Source organism: Urocitellus parryii, chromosome 7 (assembly GCF_045843805.1).
Source record: "Urocitellus parryii isolate mUroPar1 chromosome 7, mUroPar1.hap1, whole genome shotgun sequence".
Classification (NCBI taxonomy): Eukaryota; Metazoa; Chordata; class Mammalia; order Rodentia; family Sciuridae; genus Urocitellus; species Urocitellus parryii.
Genome location: NC_135537.1, coordinates 158,253,576 through 158,279,422, shown reverse-complemented (window position 1 = coordinate 158,279,422; position 25,847 = coordinate 158,253,576). Strand labels below are relative to the sequence as shown.

The window sequence follows — 25,847 nt, the reverse complement described above, 5'->3', positions numbered from 1 at the left end:
TACCTTGAAATGTTAGCCATGTATTATGATTGTCAAAATCTTGTTAGCTTTAAGTACCTTAGACGCCCACCTCCTTTGTAACTTTTTGTGGTGTAAAAACTTTTTCCTGAAGATCAGGGGGATGATCTCTAGCATGGAATCTTGTAAGAGACAGTCCTGGCCAGCTTTTGTGTACACAATACAATCTTAATTTGATTTGAAAAAAAAAAAAAAAGAAAGAAAAATTACAAGCAAGGCAGGGGGTGGTGTGCTCCTGTAATCCCAACAGCATGGGAGGCTGAGGCAGGAGAATCCTGAGTTCAAAGCCAACCTCAGAAATTTGGCAAGGCCCTAAGCAACTCTGTGAGACCCCTGTCTCTAAATAAAATACAAAAAAAGGTTGGAGATGTGGCTCAGTTGTTAAGCGCCCCTGAGTTCAACCCCTGGTATCAAATAAATAATAAAAAAATAAAAGATAAATTACATCTTCCAAAGAAAGATGTTTGTTTTCTTCTCTTTCCAAAAGTAAGGCTTTGGGGGCTGGAGTTGTGGCTCAGTGGTAGAGTGCTTGCCTGGCATGTATAAGGCACTGGGTTCGAGTCTTAGCACCACACATAAATAAATAATATAAAGGTCTGAAACTAAAAAAAAATTTTTTTTAAAGCAAGGCTTTAACAACCTTTGGCAGATGCTGGGATTGTGACTTATTTAGCTTTTCAATTTGGAAATGTCAGCAAGAAAATACTGATAATTTAAGTTCACAGGCCTTGGGGGTAAAGCTCAGGTGGTAGAGTTTTTCATAGTATGCAGGAGGCCCTGGGTTCAATCCCCAGCCCTTGGGGGAAAAAAAATGTTGTAAGATCATATGTGCCTACATCTACCATCGATCATTAGTTGTGCTCAAACTAGTTTTACTCTACAAAGTAGTTTAGAGCAAGTTCCTTATTTTCACTTTCAGTTTGAAAATCAGAAACATCTGTTTTTAGAATAATTTTTCTCTGTCCTGTTTTTTGTTTTCAGTTTGTGTGTGTGTGTGTGTGTGTGTGTGTGTGTGTGTGTGTGTGTGTATGTGTTTTGGTACTGGCTTCTGAAGCTGTTTGGCTAGATTGACAGAAAATAAGCATTATGGTCCAAGTCACTGAAATCTCTTTGAAAATTAAAATTCCCTCATCTTTCTCTCCCCCCACTTTTCCATGTGAATGATAGCAGTCCCTTCTGCCTTTCTCTCTCTCTCTCTCTCATTTATTTATCTTGTTAGTGCCAGTGATGGAACACAGGGCCCTTCACATGCTAGTAAGGGCTCACCTCTGAGTTACATTCCTAGTCCAGAATCTCCATTTTACCACCACTCCTTCCTGATCACTGCATTTCTTGTTAGACAGCTTCTTTCTTAGATAAAAAGTGAGGAATTTCTTTAAAATGGACATTTTTTCACATGCTGCTTGGAAACAGTCAATTACAACAGAGAGCTATGAAAAAAAAATTACACCAGAGAAAAGTAATTTATTCAAGGCCATTGACAGCAGTCACCTGGATCCTTTCAAGACCTGACTTCAAGTTTAAGGAACCCCTTTGCTCAAATTAGTTTTAGCAGTGGGAACCTCATCAAACATCAGTCCCTGCCAGGCATGGTTGGCACACACCTGTAATCCCAGTGACTCAGGAGGTTGGGGTAGGAGAACTGAAATTTTGAGGCCAGCTTCCACAACTTAATAACACCTTCAATAACTTAGCGAGACCCTGTCTCAAAGTAAAAAATAAAAAGAGCTGGTGATGTGGCTCAGTGGTGAAGCACCTCTGGGTTCAATCCCTAGTACTTGGGGGAAAAAAAATCAGTCCCTATAACCCACTGATGCCCCTAGCAGGAGACCTTGCTTCAGCCTGTTAATAATACATTTTTAGGGCTGGGTCTGGGGCTCAGTGGCAGAGCGCTTGCCTCGCATGCATGAGGCTTTGGATTCGATCCTCAGCACCACATAAAAAATAAACAAATAAAACAGAGGCATTGTGTCCATCTACAACTACAAATTTTTTTAAAAAATACATTTTAAGTTAAAACATGTAGGGCTGAAGGTGTAGCTCAATGGTAGAGCATTTGCCAAGCATGTGTATGACCCTGGGTTCAATCCCCAGGACCTTGGGAGGTAAGGGGGCAGGGAGATAAAAATGTTTACCCTCTTAGAAAATAAAAATAAGAAAAAAAAATTTTTTAAAATAAAAAGCAGCAGATCTCTGGCCCCAACTGTCCTGGGAGAACTTCAACTCTCTAGGTTCCTCCTTCAGGTAGAATCATACAGGTAGAATCATACTCTTTTCGCCTGTCTTATTTCACTTAGCATTTCTTCAGGGTCCATCTGTATTATAGCATGTGTTAGAATTCCTTCCTTTTTAAGGCTGAGTGTAGTCTGATGTATGGATATACCACATCTGGGCTATTTCTGCCTTTCTGCTCTTGTGAGTAATTCTGTTATGAACACACAGTCTTGAGTTCCCATTTTCAATTCTTTGGGATATATATATATATATATATATATATATATATATATATTTTTTTTTTTTTTTCAGGAGTGGAACTGAAGGATCATACTGTTACTCTATTTTTTATTTGGGAGCCCCTCCCCCCAATATTATTTTCTATAGTGGCTGTACTGTGGGGATTGAACCCAGGATCTTGAGCATGAACTCTACCACTGAGCTACACCTGAAGGCCCAATGCTTTTTACCATTTTTTTTTTCAGGACTGGGAATTGAACCCTGGGGTGTTCTACCACTGAGCTACATCCCCAGCCCTTTATTTTAATTTTTATTTTGAGAGATGGTCTCACTAATTTGTCCAGGCTGGCCTCAACTTGCAATACTCCTGCCTCAGACTCTCCAGTTGCTGGAATGACAGGCATGTGCCACTTTGCCTAGATGTGTTTTTACTTTTAAAATGTCCCTGAGTCCATAAACAGTATATTGCATCATTTTCTCTGTACATTTTACATTTGTTCAGAATTAGCCAGTGTAATCCCAATGGCTCAGAGGCTGAGGCAAGAGGATTGCAAGTTCAAAGCCAGCCTCAGCAACTTAGCGAGGCCCTGAGCAACTTAGCAAGCTCTTGTCTCAAAATAAAAAATAAAAAGGTCATTAGTTAAGCACCTCAGGATTCATTCCCCAGTACCAACAAAATGACTAAAAAAAAAAAAAAAAAAAAAAAAAGTAAAAGCACTTATAATCATGCCATGTGAGTAATAAGTGCTTTTAGTCTAGGTTTTGTATTCATAAACAATGCATATTATGCTTTTATGATTACATTCTATGAAGCACAAGGATTCCAACTTCTCCACATCCTCACTAACACTCGTTGTTGTTTTTGCAGTGCTGGGGCTAAGCCCAGGGCCTTTAATGTGCCAGGCAAGTGCTCTACTGTGTTAAAACCCCAGTCCTTTATTTTATTTTATTTTGGTACCAGGGATTGATTCCAGGAATGCTTAATCATTGAAAAACACCCCCAACCCTCTTATTTTTTATTTATTATTTTGATACAGGGTCTCACTAAGTTGCTGAGGCTGGCCTCAAACTGTTTTTTTTGGGGGGGGGGCAGGGTTACTGGGGATTGAACTCAGGGAATTCAATCACTGAGCCACATCCTCAGCCCTATCTTGTATTTTTTTTTTTTAAGAGACAGGGTCTCACTGAGTTGTTTGGTGTCTTGCTTTTGCTAAGGCTGGCTTTGAACTCGCAATTCTCCTGCCTCAGCTTCCTGAATAGCTTAGATTACAGGCATGCACCACCATTCCTGGCTTGTTAATTTTTTAAAAAATATTTATTTTTTAGTTGTAGTTGGACACATCACCTTTATTTCACTTATTTATTTTTTTTATGTGGTGCTGAGGGTCGAACCCAGGGTCTCACACGTGGGAGGTGAGCGCACTACCACTGAGCCACAACCTCAGCCCCATGGCTTGTTATTTTTTAATAGTAGTTATCCTTATTGATATAATGTGGTATCTTATGGTTTTGATTTGTTTCCTTAACAATTAGTGATATTGAGTATCTTCATGTATTTATTGGCCCTTTGTATATCTTCTTTGGAAAAATGTCTGTTCAAGTTCATTTGACCTATTCTAACTTATTTAATCTTCTTGTTACTTACTTTCTCTTGTTACTTACCTCTAAACATTTTCTTATTCTGCCATTTCTTGATTTTCTGTTTGAGAAAAGACTGTCTATCCTGATAATGCCTCATAACATAGTTTTGTTGTTGTCGTTATCATTGTTATTACTATTATTTTGGCACTGGTGATTGATCCCAGGGGTACTTCATCATTGACCTACATCCCCAGTCCTTTTTTTTTTTAGTATTTATTTTTTAGGTGTAGGTGGACACAACATAATGCCTTTATTTTTATGTGGTGCTGAGGATCGAACCCGGGTCTAGCCCGTGCTAGGCGAGCGCTCTACTGCTGAGCCATGATCCCAGCCCCCCAGTCCTTTTTATTTTTTATTTTGAGGCAGGGTCTCGATAAGTTGCTGAGAGTCTAAGTTGCTGAGGCTGGACTCAAACTTGTGATCCTCCTGCTTCAGCCTTCTGAGTTGCTGGGATTACAGGCATGGGTCACTGTATCCAGCTATTGTGTTTATCTGATGAGTCAGTTTTTGAAGCAGAAAAGGGAAGGATTCTGGCAAATGGGAGGAAATCAGGGTTTTCTTGGGGATAACCAATGGCATGAGCAAAATCCCAGGGAACATAAACTGTGAGAGTCCTGTGCAGCATCCAGCAGACATGCTCAGCTCAGGCACAAAGTCTCCCAGGGAGCAAGAGGGTCTGAGCCGGTATAGAAAGCTGGATGGCCTGGATGGGCATGTGCCCTGCTCCCCACTCCCAGGACAGCCCAGTGTCTGGGGAAGCAAGGATGGAGGTCAGGTCAGGATGGAGCTCCTCCCTCATCCCAGCACAGACCCTTAAGTAGTAAGGGAGAACAAGGGCCTGTGGGACTAGCACTAGCCCTTACTTCATAGTGAAAATGATTTACTTGGAGCAGGGCAATGATTTACTCAGGGTTACCCAGCAAGCCAGTGGCAAAGGCTGCCAGGCAGGATTGGGAGCCTGGATGAGGGATACTTGCCAGTGCTCCAAGTTGCCTGGGGTTAGGAAGACGTGCTCTTGCAAGTCCAGCTCCTTTGCTGCAATCCCATAAAATGTGAAATGTAGGGACCATCCTCAAAAGCCAGAGTTTTGAAATCACTATGAATATCATAAAGAGGAGCAGTGGAGTGACCTCCATTGAGCCAAAGCTCAAAGGTTCCTCAGGCCAGGCTCCACCCTCAGCAATGGCTTCCACCTGGCTTGGCTTTCCTCAGGGCCTCCAAGTCAGGAGAGGGCAGGCCACTTGCCATGACCTCTTGCCCTTTACTCTCCCCTTCCTCCTCTGGAAGAAGAATCAAAGAGAGAGCAAGGAGGCTTGAGCTGAGTGCTTTCCATTCAGCCTCAGGGAGACTCAAGAGAATTGTGTTTTAGGTCTTAAGTTGGGACAGGAAGATGGCAGATAGGATACACAGGTCCCAGTCCATGAGGCCACCAGACAGTGGACAGCCCTGTAACCATGCTCGGTGGCGGGGGGGGGGGGGGGGGGGGTGGTGGGGGGGGTGGGGGGGCGGCATCAAGGCAGAGACAAAGGGGGAGGGTGTGAGGTGGGGATACCGCCTGAAGCCAATGCCTGGCCTCTCTGGGGACTTGACCCCGCCTGCGGGCATAGAGGGATTCTTTCGGGCACAGAGGGATTCTTTCGCAGCACTCTTTGTCCCCGAACCTCCCGCCTGTTTCAGGCTCCCTGTTCCAGCTGGCAGCCCTCGGGGCACTGGATGCCGGCTCCTTTAATCTCTGGCTCACCATCCCGGTGGGTTCCCACGCTGCCCTCGCGCTAAACTGGTGCAGGGGCCTGCTCAGCCTTGACCTTGCCATCTGGCTCAGCACTGAGGCTCCGCATCTTCCCCTTTAGGAAATTAACCAACTCCTCGGTTGCAACACCCAGGCCATGTCTTGGGCTGCAGCCAGGCCTTCGGATTCAGAGGGAAACCAGGGCAATTCTTGGAGGGTGGGCCGGGAGGGACGCGGTCCCACGCGAAGGTGGCCCCGGGCGCAGAGTCGCCACCTCCCGCCTCGTCTCGCTCCGCCCCGGCGGGACTGAGTCCTCCGCACCCCATAGGCAGAGGCGACCCTCCCGCCTCCCCGCCTGTTCCGCGCTCGCCCCGCCTCAGCTCACTTTGAAAGTTTACTCCGGCCGGACTTGCGGTGGCGCGAGCCGAGGCTGTCTGGGCCGGCATGCTGCGCCTCCGGAGGCTGTGTGCCATGAGCCTGGCGGTGCAGGGACCCCGGGCTGTCCTCTCTCGGGGATGGCAGGAAGCGAAGTCGCAGCACGTCCGTCCACTCAGGTACCCGCCCCGGGGCGGAGAGGGGGCTGGGCAGTCCCCCGGAAAGGAGCTGGGGGGGGGGGGGATCCTGCAGAGCCTCCCTGGGGACCCATCCCACTTGCTATGAAGCCTGTGGCTGGGCCTCCTTGGGATGGTTCTCACTGGTACCCCCATCTAGTACTCTAGCACCTAGGCAACAGGAAAAACTGGCCTGGCTTGGGACAAGGGCCGCTGCTGGCCACAGTGGTCCTGTCTTGAGTCTGATCTAGTCCAGGACTGTAGATTCTTCCCTTTAGGGCCCAGGAGTGTGGGTCTGTAGCGATCTATCCTGAGGGGCAGGGGCCAGGGCCAAGATCTGGGCTCTGTCTCTAGAACCCAGCCTCTGGGCTGCAACTCCTTCAGGGATAAACTTGGGGAGCTGCCTCGATGTCTCCCCTCCCCCCACTCAGACCACTGAACTCCGTAGTCTCCCCAGTCCTCATCAGCTGCTGACAAATAGGTTCCTTGCCACCTACTCCTGGGCCTTAGTTTTTGTCCACCCTGAGTGCAAAGGGATGGGGGCTGGCAGTGGAGGATGTAGGTAAAGCTGATGTTGCAAGCCTTTGGGAGGACCCCTGAGACTGCAAGGGAAAGGCCTTGGTTAGGTGGATTGGCTCTCCCAGGAGATTAGAGGTGGTATTACCTTCAGCACCCAGCACTGGCAAGCTCAGTGTGCAGACTGCCCTGCCACCCATCTAGGCAGGGTGCTAAATCTGCGGTCAGGGCACCATTTTTCCACACCATATGGGCTGTGGGCCAGGACAGGGAAGAAACCTAACAGGAAACCATAAAGAGTGTGATTAGTACTTTTTGCATAAAGAAGGATCGTGAAATCATCTGGCTTCTCTCTTTGTGTAGCTTCTGACAACAATATCTAGCAACCTATCCTGTGTTCTCATGTCAGCCATTTCCAGGAGAGAAAAAAGTTGGGGAGGCATGATGGAGGATCATTTTTCACAATTTAGCAATATGTAAGCAACAGCCTTTCAACTATAAAAAAAAAAAAAGGAAGAATGAATTCCACAGTTAAAATAAAGAAAGAGGACATTAGCTGAGTGTGGTAGTGCAAGTCTGTGATTTCAACTACTCAGAAAGCTGAGGTAGCAGGATCAAAAGTTTGAGGCCAGTTTCAGCAACTTAGTGAGACCCTGACCCAAAATAAAATAAAAAGGACTGGGGATGTAGCCCATTGGCAGTGTACCCCTGAGTTAAAAAAAAAAAAAAAGAAAGAAAAAGAAAAGAAACCTAACAGGACTGGGTCTTCAACAACTAGATTTGGTATTTAAAAAAAAAATGGCTAGAGGAGTACAAGGGAGTTGCACATTCCTTTTAGGCTAGTAGGCCAGAACTCTTAGGATCACATTTATTTATTTTTTTAAACTCTTAGGATCACGTTTATTTATTAGCAATGTTCCTAAAATCCAGAAAACACCATACTTTAACATCATTCTGTTTCATTTTGTGAGAAAACTCAGGGGGATCCAGTCCTGTCAACAGATGGGGTCTGGAAGAAGGGAACTGGGTTCTCTTCCATCCCCCTCCTTCCCTCCCTCCCAGTGCCCTCCTAGGCTAGCTCAGCCCTCCCCCACCCCCAGCCTCCAAGCCTTGCTTTTGAACTCCTGTGTGCCCTCTTAGGTCATAAGGACTCTGAAAGTTACTCCTCACAATGTACAAATTTTATGATGCTAAATCAGGTTCATAGGGCCACACAGCAATATTCCTGACCTTTGACCTTTTCTTGTGTTAAACGAAGCCGGTCACTTTCCTGCCCCAGGCCTCTGACCTCTGAGAGAGGACACATCAGGACTCAGAGAAATTGTCTCTGTGTCAGGAAAAGGCCTGTTTATGTAGGGAGTTAAGATTTCCTGAGTGTTTGGCCTAACTTTTTTCCATTCCTTCCATTCCCTCTCTCTTGTGCTCTTACCCATGGTCTGATTTCTGCCCTACTTTTCTGTTCAGAAGCCTCAGCTGTCCCAAACATTCAGCAAGCACACCTAAGAACACATGCTGTGTCCAGCCCTAATAGGTGCTGTGGGTGTAGAAGCCTCAAAACTCAGTCCTGAGCCTTCTAGGAACTTGGCAGTCGATGGAGTTAAAAAAAGAGAGAGAGAAATCAAGATGATTACTGGTAGTGTTCCAGGTACCACGGTGTGGAAGCTTCTGGACTTCTGTCTTCCACTTGTTCTGATTTGGTTATATGTAGTTTCTTTCCTGCTGCCCAGCACCACAGGCCTCTTATTTCAGGTCACTGGGGTTGCTTGTCAGGAAGGAGCAATAACTTCGTAGCCAGTCCATCTTGAGTGACATCTTGGATCCTTCACTTCTGGGTCATGTTTCCTAACCTCTGAACCTGGGTTAGTTTGTTGCTAATAAATACCCACTTGCTGGTTTGTTGAGTAAATGGACAAAAGCTTGCTCTTGTGTTTTGCCTTTCCTTTGAGGCAGGGCTGGTTCTAGAAAGCTAAGATCTAGAACTTGTATGTACCTTAGCAATTTCATCACTAGACAATGTCTTGAATCAGTCTCTAACTATGAGTGACTCCTGGGCTCTTTCCCCTGGGGCTCTATAACAGTGTCTCAAGGGGAAACCTGGGGCTGGAGATGTGGCTCAAGCGGTAGCGCGCTCGCCTGGCATGCGTGCGGCCCGGGTTCGATCCTCAGCACCACATACAAACAAAGATGTTGTGTCTGCCAAGAACTAAAAAATAAATAAATAAATATTTAAAAAAAAAATTTAAAAAAAAAAAAGGGGAAACCTGAAGCATAGATATCTCCTGAATCCAAGTGTTTCCGGCCTTCAGAAATGTCCCCTGTATTTGTTGTTGTTGTTGTTTGTTTGTTTTTGTTTTTGGTGCTGGGGATCAAACCCTGGGCTTCACACATGCTAGGCAGATTCTCCATGACTGAGCTACACCCTAGCCCGATCCCCTTTCTGTTTGAGGGAGTTTACTGGACCCAAATAACAACTTCCTTCGTACTTTTTCTCCATACCCACAAAGACACACATACTAGTGATTCCTTTTAATATGGTGAGAATGAAAGCCACCACCAATAGACTAGCTTGTTCAAGAACTTTACTGTGACCCTTATTATGCAAGAAGTCTTTGTAGTCTGTATCTTTCATAGGCTGTATATTCATTCCCTCAGGGTATGTTGGGTGGTGATCATAGGGCTTTATGATATAATTACATACAGTAAATTTCACTAAAGTTCACTAAATTTTAATTGCCTTTTTTTTCCTATTGGCTATAACCGAATACCAGACTGCGCAATGTATAAGGAATAGAGGTTCACTTGGCTCAAGTTCTGGAAGCTGGGAAGTGCGAGAGTATGGAATCATATTGGCTCAGCATTTGGTGAGGGCCTTCCCCACTGGTCGTAATGTGGCAGAGAGCATCACATGGTGAGATGGAGAAGACTGGCCAGGGAGAGTTTTTTTGTAGTACTGGGGATCAAATCTAGGTCCTCAAACATGCTAGGCAAGTCAAGTGCTTTACCACTAAGCTATATCCATGCCCATTTTATTTTTGCCCAGACTAGCCTTGAGCTTGTGATCCTCCAGCCTCTGAACATGCACCATTACACCTGGCTTTGAGACATTAATTGATGACATAGCTTCTTTTTAAAATTTAATTAAGTTAATTAATTAATTTTTTTTTAGTTGTCAGTGGACCTTTATTTTTATTTGCTTATATGCGATGCTGAGAGTCAAACCCAGAGCTTCACACATGCTAGGCAAGCACTCTATGACTGAGCCACAACCCCAGCCCAGATGATATCGCTTATTTAACTTAGTTCAGCTAAAATGTCATCTCAATGTGTAATCAATCTTTGAAAAATTGCCAGTGAGATACTTTACTTTGTTTTCTCATAATGTGTTCTAAATGGGGTGTGCATCTAATATCTATGGCATGTCTTCATTCCAACTAGCCACATCTTAAGGGTTCCATAGCTACATGTAACTAGGACACCATAGAGACCAGACAGATCTAGAAATTTCTCTCATGCCCCTTTCACGTTAATTTTTTTCTCTAAAAAAATTTGGTCACAAGTTTGATCACAAGTTCAAGGCCAGTCTCAGCAACTTAGTGAGATCTTGTGTCAAAATAAAAAATAAGGGGCTGGGGATGTGGCTCAAGCGGTAGCGCGCTCGCCTGGCATGCATGTGGCCCGGGTTCAATCCTCAGCACCACGTACAAACAAAGATGTTGTGTCTGCCAAAAAAATAAACAAATAAATTTAAAAAAAATAAATAAAAATGGGGTGAGAGGAGAGGAGGGAGGCGGAAGTGCTAGGGAGTGATATTGGCCCATTTATGTTATATTGTTTGCATGTATGAATTTGTGACAACAAATCCCACTATTATGTACAACTATAATGAACCAATAAAAAATGTGGAGGGGGAAAGAAAAAAGGACTGGGGATGTAGCTCAGTGGTAAAGCGCCCCTGGGTTAAATTCCTAGTAGCAATTTAAAATAAAAATAAAATATTTCCATCATGTATATTGTTTTCTTTATACACTTATCTGTTGATGGACACCTAGGGTGGTTCCATAACTTGGCCATTGTGAATTATGTTGCTACAAACATGGGTATGCATGTATCTCTAGCACATGCTGACCTTAGTTCTTTTGGGTAAATACCCAGGATTGGTATAGCTGGATCATATGGTGGTTCCATTCCTAGTCTTATGAGGAAACTCCATGCCAATTTCTATAATGGCTGCACTACTTTACAATGCCTCCAATTGTGTGTAAGATCCGCCCCACCCCCAACCCCTGTATCGTTGCCAGCATTTATTGTTATTTGTATTCTTGATGATTGTCATTCTAACTGGAGTGAGATGAAATCTCAGTGTAGTTTTAATTTTGCATTCCCCTGCTGCCCAAAGACATTTAACAGTCAAATTACTTTTGGCAGTTTGTATTTCTTTTGAGAAGTGTCTGGTTAGTTCATTTGTCCATTTATTGAATGGGTTATTTTTTTTTTTGGTGTTGAATTTTTTAAAATTTCTTTATATATTCTAGATATTAATCTTCTGTTGGAAGAGGAGCTGGCAAAGATTTTCTCCCATTCTGTGGGTTCTCTCTTCACACTATTCATTGTTTCCTTTGATGTTAAGGAGCTTTTTAGTATGATGCCATCCCTTTGATTTATTGATTCCCAGTGTTATTTCCTGAGCTATAGGAATCCTATGGAGGATGTTGATGCCTATGTCTTTTTTTTTTTTTTTTTTGTACTATGGATTGAACCCAGGGGTGCTTAACCATTGAGCCACATCCACAGCCCATTTTATTATTTTTTAAAATATATATATATATATATATATATATATATATATATATATATATATATATAATTTTTTTAGTTGTAGTTGGACACAATACTTAATTGTATTTATTTATTTTTATGTGGTGCTGAGGATCAAACCCAGGGCCTGGCACATGCTAGGCGAGCACTCTACCGCTGAGTCACAACTTCAGCCCCTTATTTCTTATTTTGAGACAAGAAAACATCATTTCCCATCCTCTCACTTTATTTTAATCTGTAGATGTTTTTGCCCTTGATGTGTGTTTCTTGCAGTCAATGTGTCATTGGGCTTTGGGCATTTTTTAAATGTACCTTTATTTTATTTATTCTTTTTTTAATCTGATGTTGAATATCAAACCCAGTGCCTTGTACTTGCCAGGTGAGCACTCTACTGCTGAGCCACTGGGCCTTGTTTTTTAATCCGATCTGCTAGTCTATGTCTTTTACTTAGAGAAACGAGTATATTTACATTCAGTGCTACTATAGAGATTTGTAATATTTCCTGTAATTTTGATTTATTTCTAAGATTTGTTTTGATCCTAATTCTCATTTACTTATCTAGTCTTCTAATGAGACTTATTCTCTTCCAAGCTCTATTAGCTGATTTTATCTGAATGCTCATCTCATTGTCAAAGTTTGGGAAATTCTCTGCTATTATTTCACTGAATAAGCTATCAATGTCATTAACCAGTATCTCTGCTCCTTCCTCAATGTCTATTAGCCTTAAGTTTGGTCTCTTAATTTTGTGCCAGAGTTCTTGCATATTTGGATCATAGTTTCTTATTTTTCTTTAATATGATTTGAATGTTCAAGGCTGGCCACCTTTTCTTCAAGCTCCAAGATTTTTGTCTCCTACTTGATCTGATCTAGTTGAGAGACTTTCAACTGAATTTTTCATTTGATTTATTGAACTTTTCATTGCCAAGATTCTTTTCTTTTGAGAATCTCTCTTTACTAAAGTGCTCTTTGATATTCTTTCTCTTCTCCTTTAGTTAATTCCTTAGATTTTTTAAAAAATTCATTGATCCTTTTAACAATCAACTTTTAAAATTCTTTGGGATTTCATCCACTTTGATATTTGTGGGTTCAATTATTAAGGAACTACAAAATTTTCAGAGGTTCTATGTTGTTTAACTATTTGTGTTTTTGTGGGGGTACTGGGGATTGAGCTCAGGGACACTCAACCATTGAGCCACATCCCCAGCCCTATTTTGTATTTTATTTAAAAACAGGGTCTCACTGATTTGCTTAGCGCTTCACCATTGCTGAGGCTGGTTTTGAACTGGCGATCCTCCTGCCTCAGCTTCCCGAGCCACTAGGATCACAGGCGTGTACCACTGCACCTGGTTTGAACAATACACTTTTGAATGATGAGTGGATCATTGAAGAAAGCAGAGGAGATATTTAAACAACAAACGTAAAAAATTCAGTTTTCTCCTGGTGAGGTTTTAAAAGTAGACACATTTCTTTAAGGGTTTCAATTTTATAATACCCCCAGCTATGAGAATATTTGTAGTATTCTAGTAGTATAATTGTTCTTTCATAGCTTTGACTTAAACTAGCCAAACTTGTTAGGGGAGTCTGTATACTGAGCTCTACCCGCTCCTGGCCTGCCAACATGTTTTGGTGGAGCATTATCCTTTTGGAAAAGAATTCACCCTCGATTAGCTTGATGATATTTTTGTTTCTGGGGGTAGGAGCAGGGGCTTCTTGCCCACCCTCTCACCTGGGGAGCCTGTGAATCAACCTGGATTACCCAGGACTCCTGGTACTGAGAGCCTCAGTCCATGTGCTGCGGGGTGGGTGGGGGCTGTGTGGAAAGTGCCCAGGCCACTTCAGCAGATTCTCCAACTACTTCTGGGTGTTGGGGAGGTGGCAAGGTCCACAGTATGATGCTGTGGGTGCAGCTTTCCACCTAATCCTGACCCAACCCAGTTCTACCTTATGTCAGTCCTTGCTCCTTAGCCCATAGATCGGGCTACCAATTTCAAATGACAGTGCCCTTTGCTAGTCTCTGCTGTGCCGATCCCTGGACTGGAAGCTGCTGCTCTGGGTCAATACCTAAAGCTTCCCCTAAGTCCATGTTACAGTTTCACACCTGTGCTCAGGTTGACACAGGTTGGGTGCCCACCAATCCAGTGAAAAGTAAAACATTATTGGGTGCTAAGTCTTGGTACCCCAAAAGAAAACAAACCAAGAACAAGACCAATAAAAATAAATAGAGGAAGATAAAAGAAAAGTGAAGGATGCCTGCAGGGATTTTTAATCTAGTGCTGCTCCCCACTTCCACCAAATCCGGACTCTGTCCACACCTGCCGCTGCTCACTTTGCAGTATCTCAGCTTTTCCTGCTCAGATTGTAAATTTGCTGGACAGTGGGTCCTGCTTTTCTTTCTTCTTTCTTTCTTTCTTTCCTTTTTTTTTTTTTTCTGGGCATTGAACCCAGGGCCGTGTGCAGGTGAGGCAAGCACTCTACCAACTGAGCTATATCCCCAGCCCAGGATCCTGTTTTTCTTACACTCACTGGAAAACTTTCTTTCAGGTCATTGGGGGGGAGTATCCCCTTCCCCACTGAGTCACCACATGCCAGGTGCTGCTGCAATCTAGTCCTTTTATTAATTCTCTTTCTTCCAAAACCCAGCATTTCTGGTTTTCACCGGATTGCTGGTCTCTGAGCTGGTTTCTGGTGTTCTCCCACAGCCTTCCTACTTCATCACGCTGCAGAACGGTCATTTTAATTCGGTCTTTGAGAGCAGTTACCATATGGTGGGGTTCTCTAGTCCTCCATTTTCAGAACCCTCCAGAGCCTGTCTTTCAATGGCTCTGAGTTCAGAGATGCACTGGATCATTTTGCTGGAACACACAGAGTAGTGGAGGGGCATGTGAGGCTTCCTACCAGTATGGCCCAGGAACTTCACAGACAGATTGGGGCTCTTCTCTGCTTTAAATGTATGTCTCCTGTCCATGCCAGGAGGTGGCTCAGTCTTTCTGATGTTTCAGATACCCTCCTTAGGATGCCATGAAGCCCCTAGGTTTGTTTATTTATTTTGAAGAGAGCCTTATTATGTTGCCAACGCTGGCCTCAAACTCCTGAATTCAAGCAATCCCTATCTTAGCCTCTCCAGTAGCTGTGACCATAAGCATGCGTCACCATGCTCAGAAAGCCCTTTGTATTTTTCTTAAGCATTTCATATAAGATGCATACTCACAATGGTGACTCATGAGGCTGAGGCAAGAGGATTGCAAGTTTGTGGCCAGTCTGGGCAACTTAATGAGTTAAGCACCTCAGGGTTCACTCCCCAGTACCAACAAAATGACTGAAAAAAAAAAAAGAATGTAAAAGCACTTATAATCATACCATGTGAGTAATAAGTGCTTTTAGTCTAGGTTTTGTATTCATAACCAATGCATATTATGCTTTTATGATTATAGCAAAAAAATTTGCATGCTAGTTCCTTGTGTTTTCACTTCGTAGTATGTGCTTTTGAGATCTGTTCACATTGACACATGTAGATCTAGGTTATTCATTTTACCTGTGACATATTCATCCATTGCATGACTATATCTCTAGCAGTAGAATTGCTGTGCTGAAGAGTTGACATTTTCAGCTATTCTAGATATTGCTATGGAAGGAGAAGCTGTGCTACTGTGACCACTAGCAGCAAACACGTTTTGCTCTTTTCCTATATGGCTGCAGATACTTAGTATTGCTGACCTCCGGAGTGCTTGTGGTGCGCTCTGGCAGAGGTGAAAGGGTATCTCATTGTGGTTTTGATTTACATTTCCCTGATTGCCAGGGAGATTAGACATCTTTTGAAATGTTTATTATTTATGTCTTCTGTGACTATTCGCTTCATTTTCTTTGCCCATTTATTGTGTCCGATTATTTGCCCTTATTGATTTATGTTTTTTTTTAATACAGGCTAAGTATCAATCCTTTGTCTCATATTTAAAATGAAATTCATAAACATAGGCATTTGCTTGTCTTTTAGCCTTGTTTTTTTTAATCTTTGTAAATTTTTTAAAATTTTCTTTTTTCTTTTGTAGTTATAGATGAACAGCATGTTTTTATTTTGTTTGTTTATTTTATGTGGTGCTTGAACCCAGTGCCTTCCACGTGCTAGGCAAGTGCTCTGCCACTGAGCTACAGCCCCAGCCCTCTTTTAGCATTTTTGATGGTGTATGTTTTTCTTAGGACCTGGGAACCAACTTGCATCAGATACAAGTGAGAGGAAGGGACAGAGGTCAGTGTTAGTCTACGCGACTTGGAACCAAACAGGATATTACTTTCAATATCATTTCAAAAGCTTTTCTGTGACCTGGTGTGACACTGTTTCCAGGAAAGCGGTGGTTGACCTCAGTTTGGGAGATGTTCCTGCAGCTCCTTGGGCCCCATACCAGTCCTGCCCATCCTTCCTCCCCAGTTGTTCCTGAAAGATTATGAGGCTTTGCCCAGGGTCCGAGGCAGCTCAAGCCTCCTGCAAGGGCAAGGTCCACCTACCAACCTCTGCTCCAAGTTCCAAATACCTTCATCAGTAGGTAATATGTACAGGAGGCAAAGCAAACACTGTCCTCTTAGATCTGTTTGTTTAGGTATTTGCAATCATCCTTACCTCGGGTGGCTACTTCAGGAATCAGATGCCACAAATAAGTCAGGGAAAGAGTTTGGGTATGCTTGAGGGCATCAAGAGATGAGGCCTACAGGAGCAGGTGCTGAAGGAATCCTCCCTGGAGAGGATCTCCGTGGACCTTGGCCTTCACTGGGGTCTCCAGAGGAGGCTGGGAATGGGCCGCAGTAGAAAGAGCAATAGGCTTAGGAGAGGGTCCGTATTTGCCACCCATCAGTGTCAGACCTCTTGCTTTTTCCTTTGCAAAAAGATGTGGTCCAGGACTAATAGGAGAATCATAGGAAGCACGTGTGGAAGTCCTTTTTAAGGCATAAGCCTCTATCAAAACTCATTTTGTGTTATATCAAGGCCTTGGAAGCCAGACAGTCCTGGGGTTGGGTCCCAGCTTGGCTGTTTACAGTCTCCGGGGCTTGAGGTGAGGCATAGCATTTATCTGAGCCTCATTCCCCCATCTGCAAAATTTAGTGCAAATTTCATGAGAATTGAACAATCACTTGGAATTAATAAAATAATTTGCTACAAATTGCGGGGACCTCGAAGGCTCTCTTTTGAGATCTCTTTAGGCAACTTGCTGGAATCATCAACATATAAGTGCTTCTTGATTTACGATCAGCCTCTCTCCAATTCCTAGGAACCAAGGAGGAGGCCAGTCTGGTGAGGGCTGCTAAAGCCTCTTTCATAGTCTTCGTGGCTCCTGTGCTCATCGTCCTCTGAAAGTCTTTTACCAATTTACACTCTGGTCCATTTCTCCACATCCTCACCAACATTCTGTATTATCAGTCATTCTTGTTTTTATGTTGAGATGAATAACCATTTTATTAATCAGGGAAACTTAAGCTCATTTTTTATTTTCTCCAGTGCTGGGGGTTGAGCCCAGGATCCCTGGCCTGCTAAACAGGGGCTGAGCTACAGTCCCAGCCCCTAGATAGCAGTAGCATCATTATAATCCAGTACTCTATCGTATCCTGGGGTAAACTGTCTTACTGATGGTATCACGCCAGCAGGAATACAGGCTGAGCTCTCATTTAGCCGAAGCTGCTGTCTAATACCATGCCTAGGAGGGCTGTGTGATGAGAATGCTGGTCATGGAATTTTGAAATTAAACATAGACTCCTTTAGAAAGACAGCAATGTGGTTTGGGCAAAGGATTGCTAATTGGTTAATTTTCCCCTCTAGTGACTTTATGTTTATTACAGTATCAGACAGGCTGAATAGCTTCTTCTCTATATTATATAGCTACAGATTTACATGTGTTTTTTTTTTTTGGAATAAGAATTTTGTGGGGGCCAGGTTGTGGCTCAGTGGAAGAGCATTTGCCTAGCATGTGTGAGGCATGGGTTCGATTCTCAGCACCACATAATAAATAAAATAAAGTTATAATAAAAATAATTTTGGGGCCCTGTGCAATGTCACGCTGTAATCCCAGCTACTTGGAAGGCTGAGGCAGGAGGATTGCAGGTTCAAGGCCAGCCTGAGCAACTTAGTGAAAGCCTGTCTCAAAATAAAAAATAAAAACATAGAGCTATCGTGGTAAAGTGCCCCCTGGGTTCAATTTCCAATGCTGGGGGAAAAAAGCTTTGGGGGGTTCCATATCATAATAATCTAGATGAATGATTGAGGGTTAAGTTTCAAATCTCAATGCTAACAGATCAGTGGGTCTCTCTCCCGTGGCCTGCACCCCCTTTCTCTGCAAACAGAGATACATTTTGGCCATTGTTTGAAGATTAGTTGCAGATATAATATCAATAGTTTTAATCTTTGCTTATCTCTTGGGGGACAAATGCCTCTTTGAAGTGCTGATTTGATTTGTGACAGACAAATTTTCCTATGCTTAGTGGCCATTTGTCTCTGCTCTTCTGTGAAGTTGCTGCAGATTCAACAGCCATTGTGACCTGTGCACATCACTTGGTCATTTTAGTGGAGTGGAAAACCGTGATCAGATGATAAAGCTGTTTGTATCATCTTTTTTTTTTTCAGTATTAATTTCTCTATCATTTTTTTTTCCATTTGTAAAACAGGAGTAAAAGCCTTGGCTCCTTTGACTAGTGGGATGATTTGCCTGGGCGGCTTTACAGAGGAAGAGTTCAGTGTTCTTTTCTCTCCTGCTCATGTGCCCTGTAGGCTTGCCCATCTCTGCCTTCCCCTCTGAGAGTGCTTATCTTTTTGATAAAACAGAATCATTACATTCCTGGCTAGCCTTTAAAAGTCTCCACGGACATTCTTGGAAATTGTACTGTGAAGCAGATGGTCATGGAGTGGATTCTAGTTTCCTACAGGAGCAATATTCCTGAAAGCAGTCTTGAGCTGTCTTCTGGACCAAAGCCTAGAGTCTAGTAAGCTATATTCTAAGTAGCAAGCAATGCGCCATGAACTTCTATATACTCCTAATCCTGGAGAATGGGCATCCCTGTCTGAGATGGGCTGGAGAACGAATAGTCACAGTGAGCTATGAACTGCAGAGAGCACATAAATTACTTTCTCATTTAATGGAACTCTCTAGAAGGAAAATACTACTACATTCAGGAATAGGATTATTTCTTTTCAAAAACTGGCCACAGTGGTACACACCCATAATCCCAGTAACTCAAGAGGCTGAGGCAGGAAAATGGCAAATTCCAAGGCCAGTCTTAGCGCCTTAGCCAGAGTCTATTTCAAAATAAAAAATAAAAAGGGCTGGTGATGTGGCTTAGTGGTAGAGTGCCTCTGGGTTCAATCCCTAGTAACACACACACACACACACACACACACACGCCGCAGTCTGGCTGGGCACAATTCGGGAGTCACTTATCAAGCAGAAATGAACTTTATTTTTAGAACATACGCAGTACCCCATGAGCTCTTCAGGAATTCCCTAAGAGCCCAATTGCCACCACCGGCTTCCCACAAGCCTCTCATACCCCCACCTCCTGCTCTTGAGGCTAATTGGCTGTGTCGTGTGGGCGAAGCCAAAAGAGTCCCCCAATGAGCAGCTCCGTGGTCTGAAAGGACGGGGAAACAGCCCAATGAGCATCACCACAGAGGAGCCAATCAGCTGGCAGCTGGAAGTTTGCTGGGGCCATGGTGAGCCAATCAGCTGGAAGTTTGCTGGGGCCCCTTCAGCTGTAGCTCTCAACACACACACACAAATAAATAAATAGATAGATAGATAATTTAAAAAATAAAGAAGAAAGAAAAGACATTTTGACATTTTGATGGATTCACAGAGAAACTCCATATCCTTTAGTTACCACCCCTCTGTCCTCCCATCCTCCCCAGCCATAAGTAACCACTTAATCTACTTTCTTTTCTTTTTCTTTTTGTGGTACTAGAGATGGAACCCAAGGGGGTACTGTACCTCAAATTACAATTACACCCAATTACCTCCAATTACACCCCCATATATTTTTTATTTTTTGAGATAGAGACTTGCTAAATTGCTGAGACTGACCTCAAATGTGCAATCCTCCTGCTTCAGTATCCTGAGTGTCTGGAATTATAGGTGTGGTTTTCTGACTATGGGTTTGTCTGTTCTGGATATTTCATATACATGGAATTATACTGTTTTCTATGGTTAAAATAAGGAGATGATCAGTAAGATTTCACGAATCACCTGGTTTATTGTCACACAAATAGATGCTTCTTTTATATATATATTGTTTTAGTGGCCAATAGATCTTTTGTTTTATTTATTTACTTACATGTGGTACTGAGGATCAAACCCAGAGCCTCATACATGCCAGGCAAGTGCTCTACCACTGAGCCACTACTCCAGCCCCAGATGTTTCTTTTTTAATTCACAAAAGAGGGGGAGAATAACAAGAATAAATCTCACAGGAAATACGCTGATTAGAGGAGGCACCTAAACCACATAGTAAATGAGTTCTAAATTTACTAGGTTCAAGCGATCCTCCTGTCTCAGCCTCCTGAGTAGCTGGGACCTCAGGTGTGTGCTACCACATCCTATATGTATTTTGGAGTCCAACAGTTGAGGTCCATTACTCACAAATGAGTTCTGCTAAAGTGAGACTAACATTCCCCAGGAGCAGAGTATATTGCATGTTCTTACCACAACAACAAATATGTGAGTATTTGGGATCATGTTAGACCTGCATAATGCAACATGTGGCCTTTGGTTATTGACTTTTTTTTTTCACTTAGCACAATATTGTCCAGGTTCACTCATGCAGTAGCATGTATCAGTGCTTCCTTCCCTTTTATAACCAAATAATCCTCCACTGGGAATGCATATGTGGCATTTTGTTAATCAATTCATTGTTGCTAGACACTTGGGTTGTTTCCACCTTTGGGCTATTGTGAGTGGTACTGCTATAAATATTTATGCATAGGTTTTTACTTTGTCAAAGGAAAATCTTTAAAATTTAGTTTAAATAGCTCTTTCTTTCTTTCTTTCTTTCTTTTTTTTTCCTGAGTCAGAGTTCCGCTATGTTGTCCAGGTTGGTCTTGAACTCAAGCCTCCTGCCTCAGCCTCCTAAGTGGCTGAGACTACTGGCGCATACCACTATGCCTGGCTAGTTTAAACATTGTAGTTGGCTTTATTTTCAGTCCTAGAATCCAGGAACCGTATGTTATATGCGGGGCAAGAGCTTTACTGCTTGTGTACCCCACAAATACTCGGGGGAGTCAGCTTGGCAGGAAGTCAGATCTATTCAAAACTGTCTTTGAAGGAAAATAGAGGAGGCTTCCTATCTCAGTCTCCATCTTCAGAGAGTTCAAGGATGAGGCCGGCTTTTAGAATAGAAATGACAGCAAGATACAACAAAAGACAGGAAATAGACATCAGCAGATTTAGTCAGCCAGGGAACTGGTCATTTTCAGTTTCCTTGGTCTGTGCTCAGCCAGTGGAGGAAGTTCAGAAGTTAAATCAGTTTGGAGCTCTAATTTCAAAAGGGGCTGTTTCAAATCCTGCAAGAAAAAAAAAAAAAAAAGAGAGAAAGAAAGAAAGAGAAACAAATAACAGCAACAACAACAACAAAACAAGTTATCAGAAAGTTGCTCCTCCCCTCATTTCAGAGGGGGTCTGTTTCAACTACTTTCTCTAAAATAGAGGAAATGTTATAATGGACTGAGCCAAAGAGGTTGGGCTTATAGACAGAGAAGGGAAAGCAAAAACAAAGAACAAATTTCAAAGTTACTTTCCTTGTATACTGAGGAGAGGGAGATAGAACTGTAGAAAAATAGCTGATGGGTTAAGATTAGATTACTTTAGATTCCCATATTTTGAGTGAAGATCATTATCATGCTGATTGAAACTGGCCTGTGGGAAATTAGGCTGTTTTCTCATTTTTTTTTCCTGGTATCCTGAAAGTTCATATAAACGGCTTAATTTTGTTTGACAATGTGGAACTTCAGCATGGGTGACTCCATTTTGATTTTCAGTCTGGTCAATTGGAGCCCAGTGCAGGAGCTGAGTTCAATACAGTAGCCTCAAATCAATGTTTATAGCAACTTAATTCACAATAGCTAAGCTATGGGATCAACAAACTAAGTGCCCTTCACCAAATAAATGAATAAAGAAAATGTGGCATATATATATATATATATATATATATATATATATATATATATATATGAGTTTCTAGAACTCTTTTAACTCCCTGGAGGAGCCATCTGTCTCCCTTCTGCCAGGCCCTACTCTAGTCCATGTGTTGGGATCAGCTAGTAGAAAAAAATAAATATTGTGTGGAATAAATAAAATTTGAGACCAGATAGTCTCTAATGGTCAGACAGGGAATAAATTCAAAGTGGAAAGAGCAGGAATTGCCCCTTCCCATGCCTCCTCCCTGGATCAGGGCGGCAGACCTGGCTGTAGGTGTTGAGGCAGCTGAAGTTCCACTGAATTCCCTGCCTCAGCTCAGTTATTTGCCATCCCTGCAGGCATCTGACTTATTTGCCCTTCAGCTTCCTTACCAGGAGGAGAAGGGAATTCATATTCTCACCTGAATGTCTTTCAAAATACATTTCTTTTTTTTTTAATAACATTTTTCTTTTTTTAAGTATTTTTTTAGTTGTTGATGGACCTTTGTTTTATCTATTTGTATGCAGTGCGGAGAATCGAACCCAGTGCCTCATGCATGCCAGGCAAGCTCTCTACCACTGAGCCACAACTCCAGCCCCCCAAATACATTTCTGTTGTAATGCCAGATTCCTGGGACTCCAATAGACCTCCAGGAGCCGAATCTGATGCAATCACACAAGAGTCTTTATTGCAAGCTTGAGCCTGGACTCACAACTGTTTCCGACGTAGTGGTCCCAGGGAGTGAATCCCGGTCCTTTGTTCAGTGAGATTTTATAGGTTTTGGGGGGATACTCTATGCGTTACAACATTACACAGCAAATCATTCCATACCGTGGGAAAGTCAAACAACAGCTCTTAACGTTGATTAGCACATTCACTGGCGGGAACAAGTTGGGTAGGGGTGATTGGTTAGTACAAGAGGAGGATTCGTTTGAACTGATGATTGATTTAGGCCACGAGGGGTGTACTTGCTAAACTACATGGTTTCCCAACATGTTATCAACCACCATAAACTATTGGAGGGTCATTTGGCATCCCAGGTATTTTCCCTGTCTCATGCCGATTGGAGGTTGCTAGGGGGTTGCTATGGGTCCTCACCTAGCCTGACTGAGTCAGGGCCACCTGGCACCGCTGCAGATCTCTCCTGTTATTTGTAGACAAACAACTCAGCAGGGTGGGTATGTGCTTAGGAGTGCTCTGTGGGTTTTTCCTAGGACAAGGGTCACGCCCCCTTCCTTAGGACAGGCCTTGAGGTAGAAGCTGCTGTTATTTATTTTCAAAAATGGAGTCACATCAGTTTCACACTGTATATTAAAGTAACCTTAGGCAATAAAGAAACTGTGGCATATATACACAATGGAATATTACTCAGCATTAAAAGAGAATAAAATCATGGCATTTGCAGGTAAATGGATGGAGTTGGAGCATATCAAGTGAAGTAAGCCAATTCCAAAAAAAACCAAATGTTTTCTCTGATAAGTGGATGCTGATCCATAATGGGGGTGGGTGGGTGGGGGATCATGGGAAAAATGGAGGAACTTTGGATAGGGCAAAGGGGAGGGAGGGAATGGAGGGAGCATGGGGGTAGGAAAGAGGGTAGAATGAGATGGACATCATTACCCTAGGTACATGGATAAAGATACGAATGGTGTGACTCTACTTTGTGTACAGCCAGAGTAATGAAAAATTCTGCTCTATATATGTACTACGAATTGAAATGCATTCTGCTGTCAGGTGTGACAAACAAACAAATAAATAAAACCCTTAAATATAAAGTAACCTCAGACATTAGACATAAAGGAGATGAGCGTTTCCTCTTCAGGGACAGTCCACTTGTGGCTGGCACGGGACATCTGCTACTGAGGCACCATCTCCTTCTGTCTTGTTGCCCTGTGGTGCCTGAGATCACCATGTGGTCCAAATACTCCCCCTCTTTTCCTGTCACAATTACCTCTGCTCTGCCGTGTCACCTGAGGGTTGGGAGCCTGAGCCCAGGTGCCGTTCAGAACACAGGGACTTTCTTCTTCATCTGTGGGAGGGAAGATTCTTGCTGCAACTTGGTCAGTCTGTCAAATAACAGGATCTTTCCAACCACCGTTCCTAGGGCCGCCATCTGCCTCCTAAACCCTTTGCCTATTCTGTCTTTGAACTTTAGACCCAGAGGAGAGAAACAATGGCCCATCAAAGAACCCAAGGCCCTGGATTCCCACTCTGGGTCCAAGCATGGGCTTCACTGGTTTCTAAGGAGCCCAGGGACCTCTTTATTTCCTGGCAGGCAGGGATTGGGGGTACAGGTACAGGCATGCTTCATAAGATCTCTGTGTGTGTATAAGTGGTCTCCCACAGGCTTCCTGGGGCACCTTATCCTTCAGGTGAGGCAGGTGAGGGAAGAACCCTTATCCCCTACTTGAGGTGGCTTTGTCCCCATTCTACTACCTTGGGGTTTTGTTTGAGGTTGGGGAAGCATCACAGGAAGTGTCCTGGGCTTATAAAAAGATCCAGAGAAAACTCTGCTCCGACACATTGGCAGTCTGACCCCAGGCTGGGTGTGCTGGGTGTCCTTGTTGGCAGGGAGGGCCAGCTTGGCACAGTTCAGACCGTGACCCTCTCCCCACAGCTCCGGAGAGCTGGAACGCACCGCCCCTCTGCCCGTCGGGGGCTTCAGCTACCTTCAGGGATACACCAGTTTCCCTCTTAGCAACAAGACTGTGGGGCAGTGCCTTGATGCCACAGCACAGAGGTTCCCCGACCGAGAGGCCTTGGTTGTCCTCCATGAAAACGTCAGGCTGAACTTCGCCCAGCTCAAGGAAGAGGTGGGTCCTGACCTTGAACCCTCGAAGGGGGCAGGTGCCAGTCCCCAGGCTTCCCTGGGTGGGTGGAGCTGGAGGGTGGGACATGATGATGGGCAGTGTGGTGGCGTTGCCTGAGGACCTAAGGGACAGCAAGAGAAGCAGACGTAACTGAGGCAGAGAGGGTCTGTCTCAGCAGCTCCTGGAGCACTGTTAACCGTGTGTACCTCGAGCTCCACCCAGAGCTCCACTGAGGCGAATCTGCCTGTCCCTGTATTCCTTGTGATTCTGATGTGAACCCTTGGGCCAAGGGCTGAGGGTGAGAGTCATGGGCCCCTTCCTGCTTGCTCCCATCTCACCCTCTGTGATCCATCTGTTTGCACCAGGTAGATAAAGCTGCTTCTGGTCTTCTGAGCATTGGCCTCCGCAAGGGTGACCGGTTGGGCATGTGGGGACCCAACTCCTATGCATGGGTGCTCATGCAGTTGGCCACTGCCCAGGCAGGCATCATTCTGGTAAGGAGGTTTGCATGGTGCAGGGGGTATCTGTGGGGGGAATGCCACTCAAGAGGAGCCCACCTGCCTCTTGGCCCCAGAACCAAACCAGTGCCTGGCTGGTTTCAGATCGGGTAGTTCTGTCTCTTAAAGCCCACCACGTACACCGGGTGGTGTGCTACCTCGTGCCTTCTGAGAGTAGAGGGCCATCTGCAGGGTGGAGTGGCTGCCCAGGACAGACATTCCCTCCTTGTTCCCCCCAGGTGTCTGTGAACCCAGCCTACCAGGCTATGGAACTGGAGTATGTCCTCAAAAAGGTAGCTCAGGGCCCCTGCTGGTGCCTGGCTCAGGGGCCAGACCTGGCCATGCAGCAAGGGTGTCCCTCCCCCAGCTGTTTGTGGTTGGAAGGAGGACCCAAGCCTCTGGTGGTGGGCCAGACACAAGGCTGGCGTGTGTGTTGTTGGGGAGCACGTGTGTATCACAGTGGTCATGGGCCAGTGTGGCTCTGCGTGTGTGGCCCATGTCTCAGGGTGTGGTGTCTGGAGCTGGTTGTGTGTTTGCTGTGGAGTCGGGTGCATGCAGGTGCGGCCGGTGTGTGGGTCAGAGGATGGTGCTTGCGCACATCAGGGTAGTGATGCCCATGTGCAAAAGAGCAGATGATTAGTCTGGGGCTTCCTGCTGATCATAAGTTGGGGGGG

The 25,847-nt window shown here is 44.0% G+C and overlaps 1 protein-coding gene across 1 annotated transcript in view; it reads left to right on the top strand.

Annotated features, from left to right (window-relative positions):
* The first annotated feature begins 6,203 nt into the window (after positions 1-6,203).
* Acsf2 (acyl-CoA synthetase family member 2) overlaps positions 6,204-25,847 on the top strand; it is a 31,719-nt gene continuing 12,075 nt past the window's right edge. The window contains exons 1-4 of the mRNA XM_026386794.2: positions 6,204-6,396; positions 24,484-24,679; positions 25,042-25,170; positions 25,413-25,466. Coding sequence (XP_026242579.2) covers positions 6,287-6,396; positions 24,484-24,679; positions 25,042-25,170; positions 25,413-25,466 — 489 coding nt within the window. The 5' untranslated portion in view covers positions 6,204-6,286. The remainder of the gene's footprint in view (positions 6,397-24,483; positions 24,680-25,041; positions 25,171-25,412; positions 25,467-25,847) is intronic.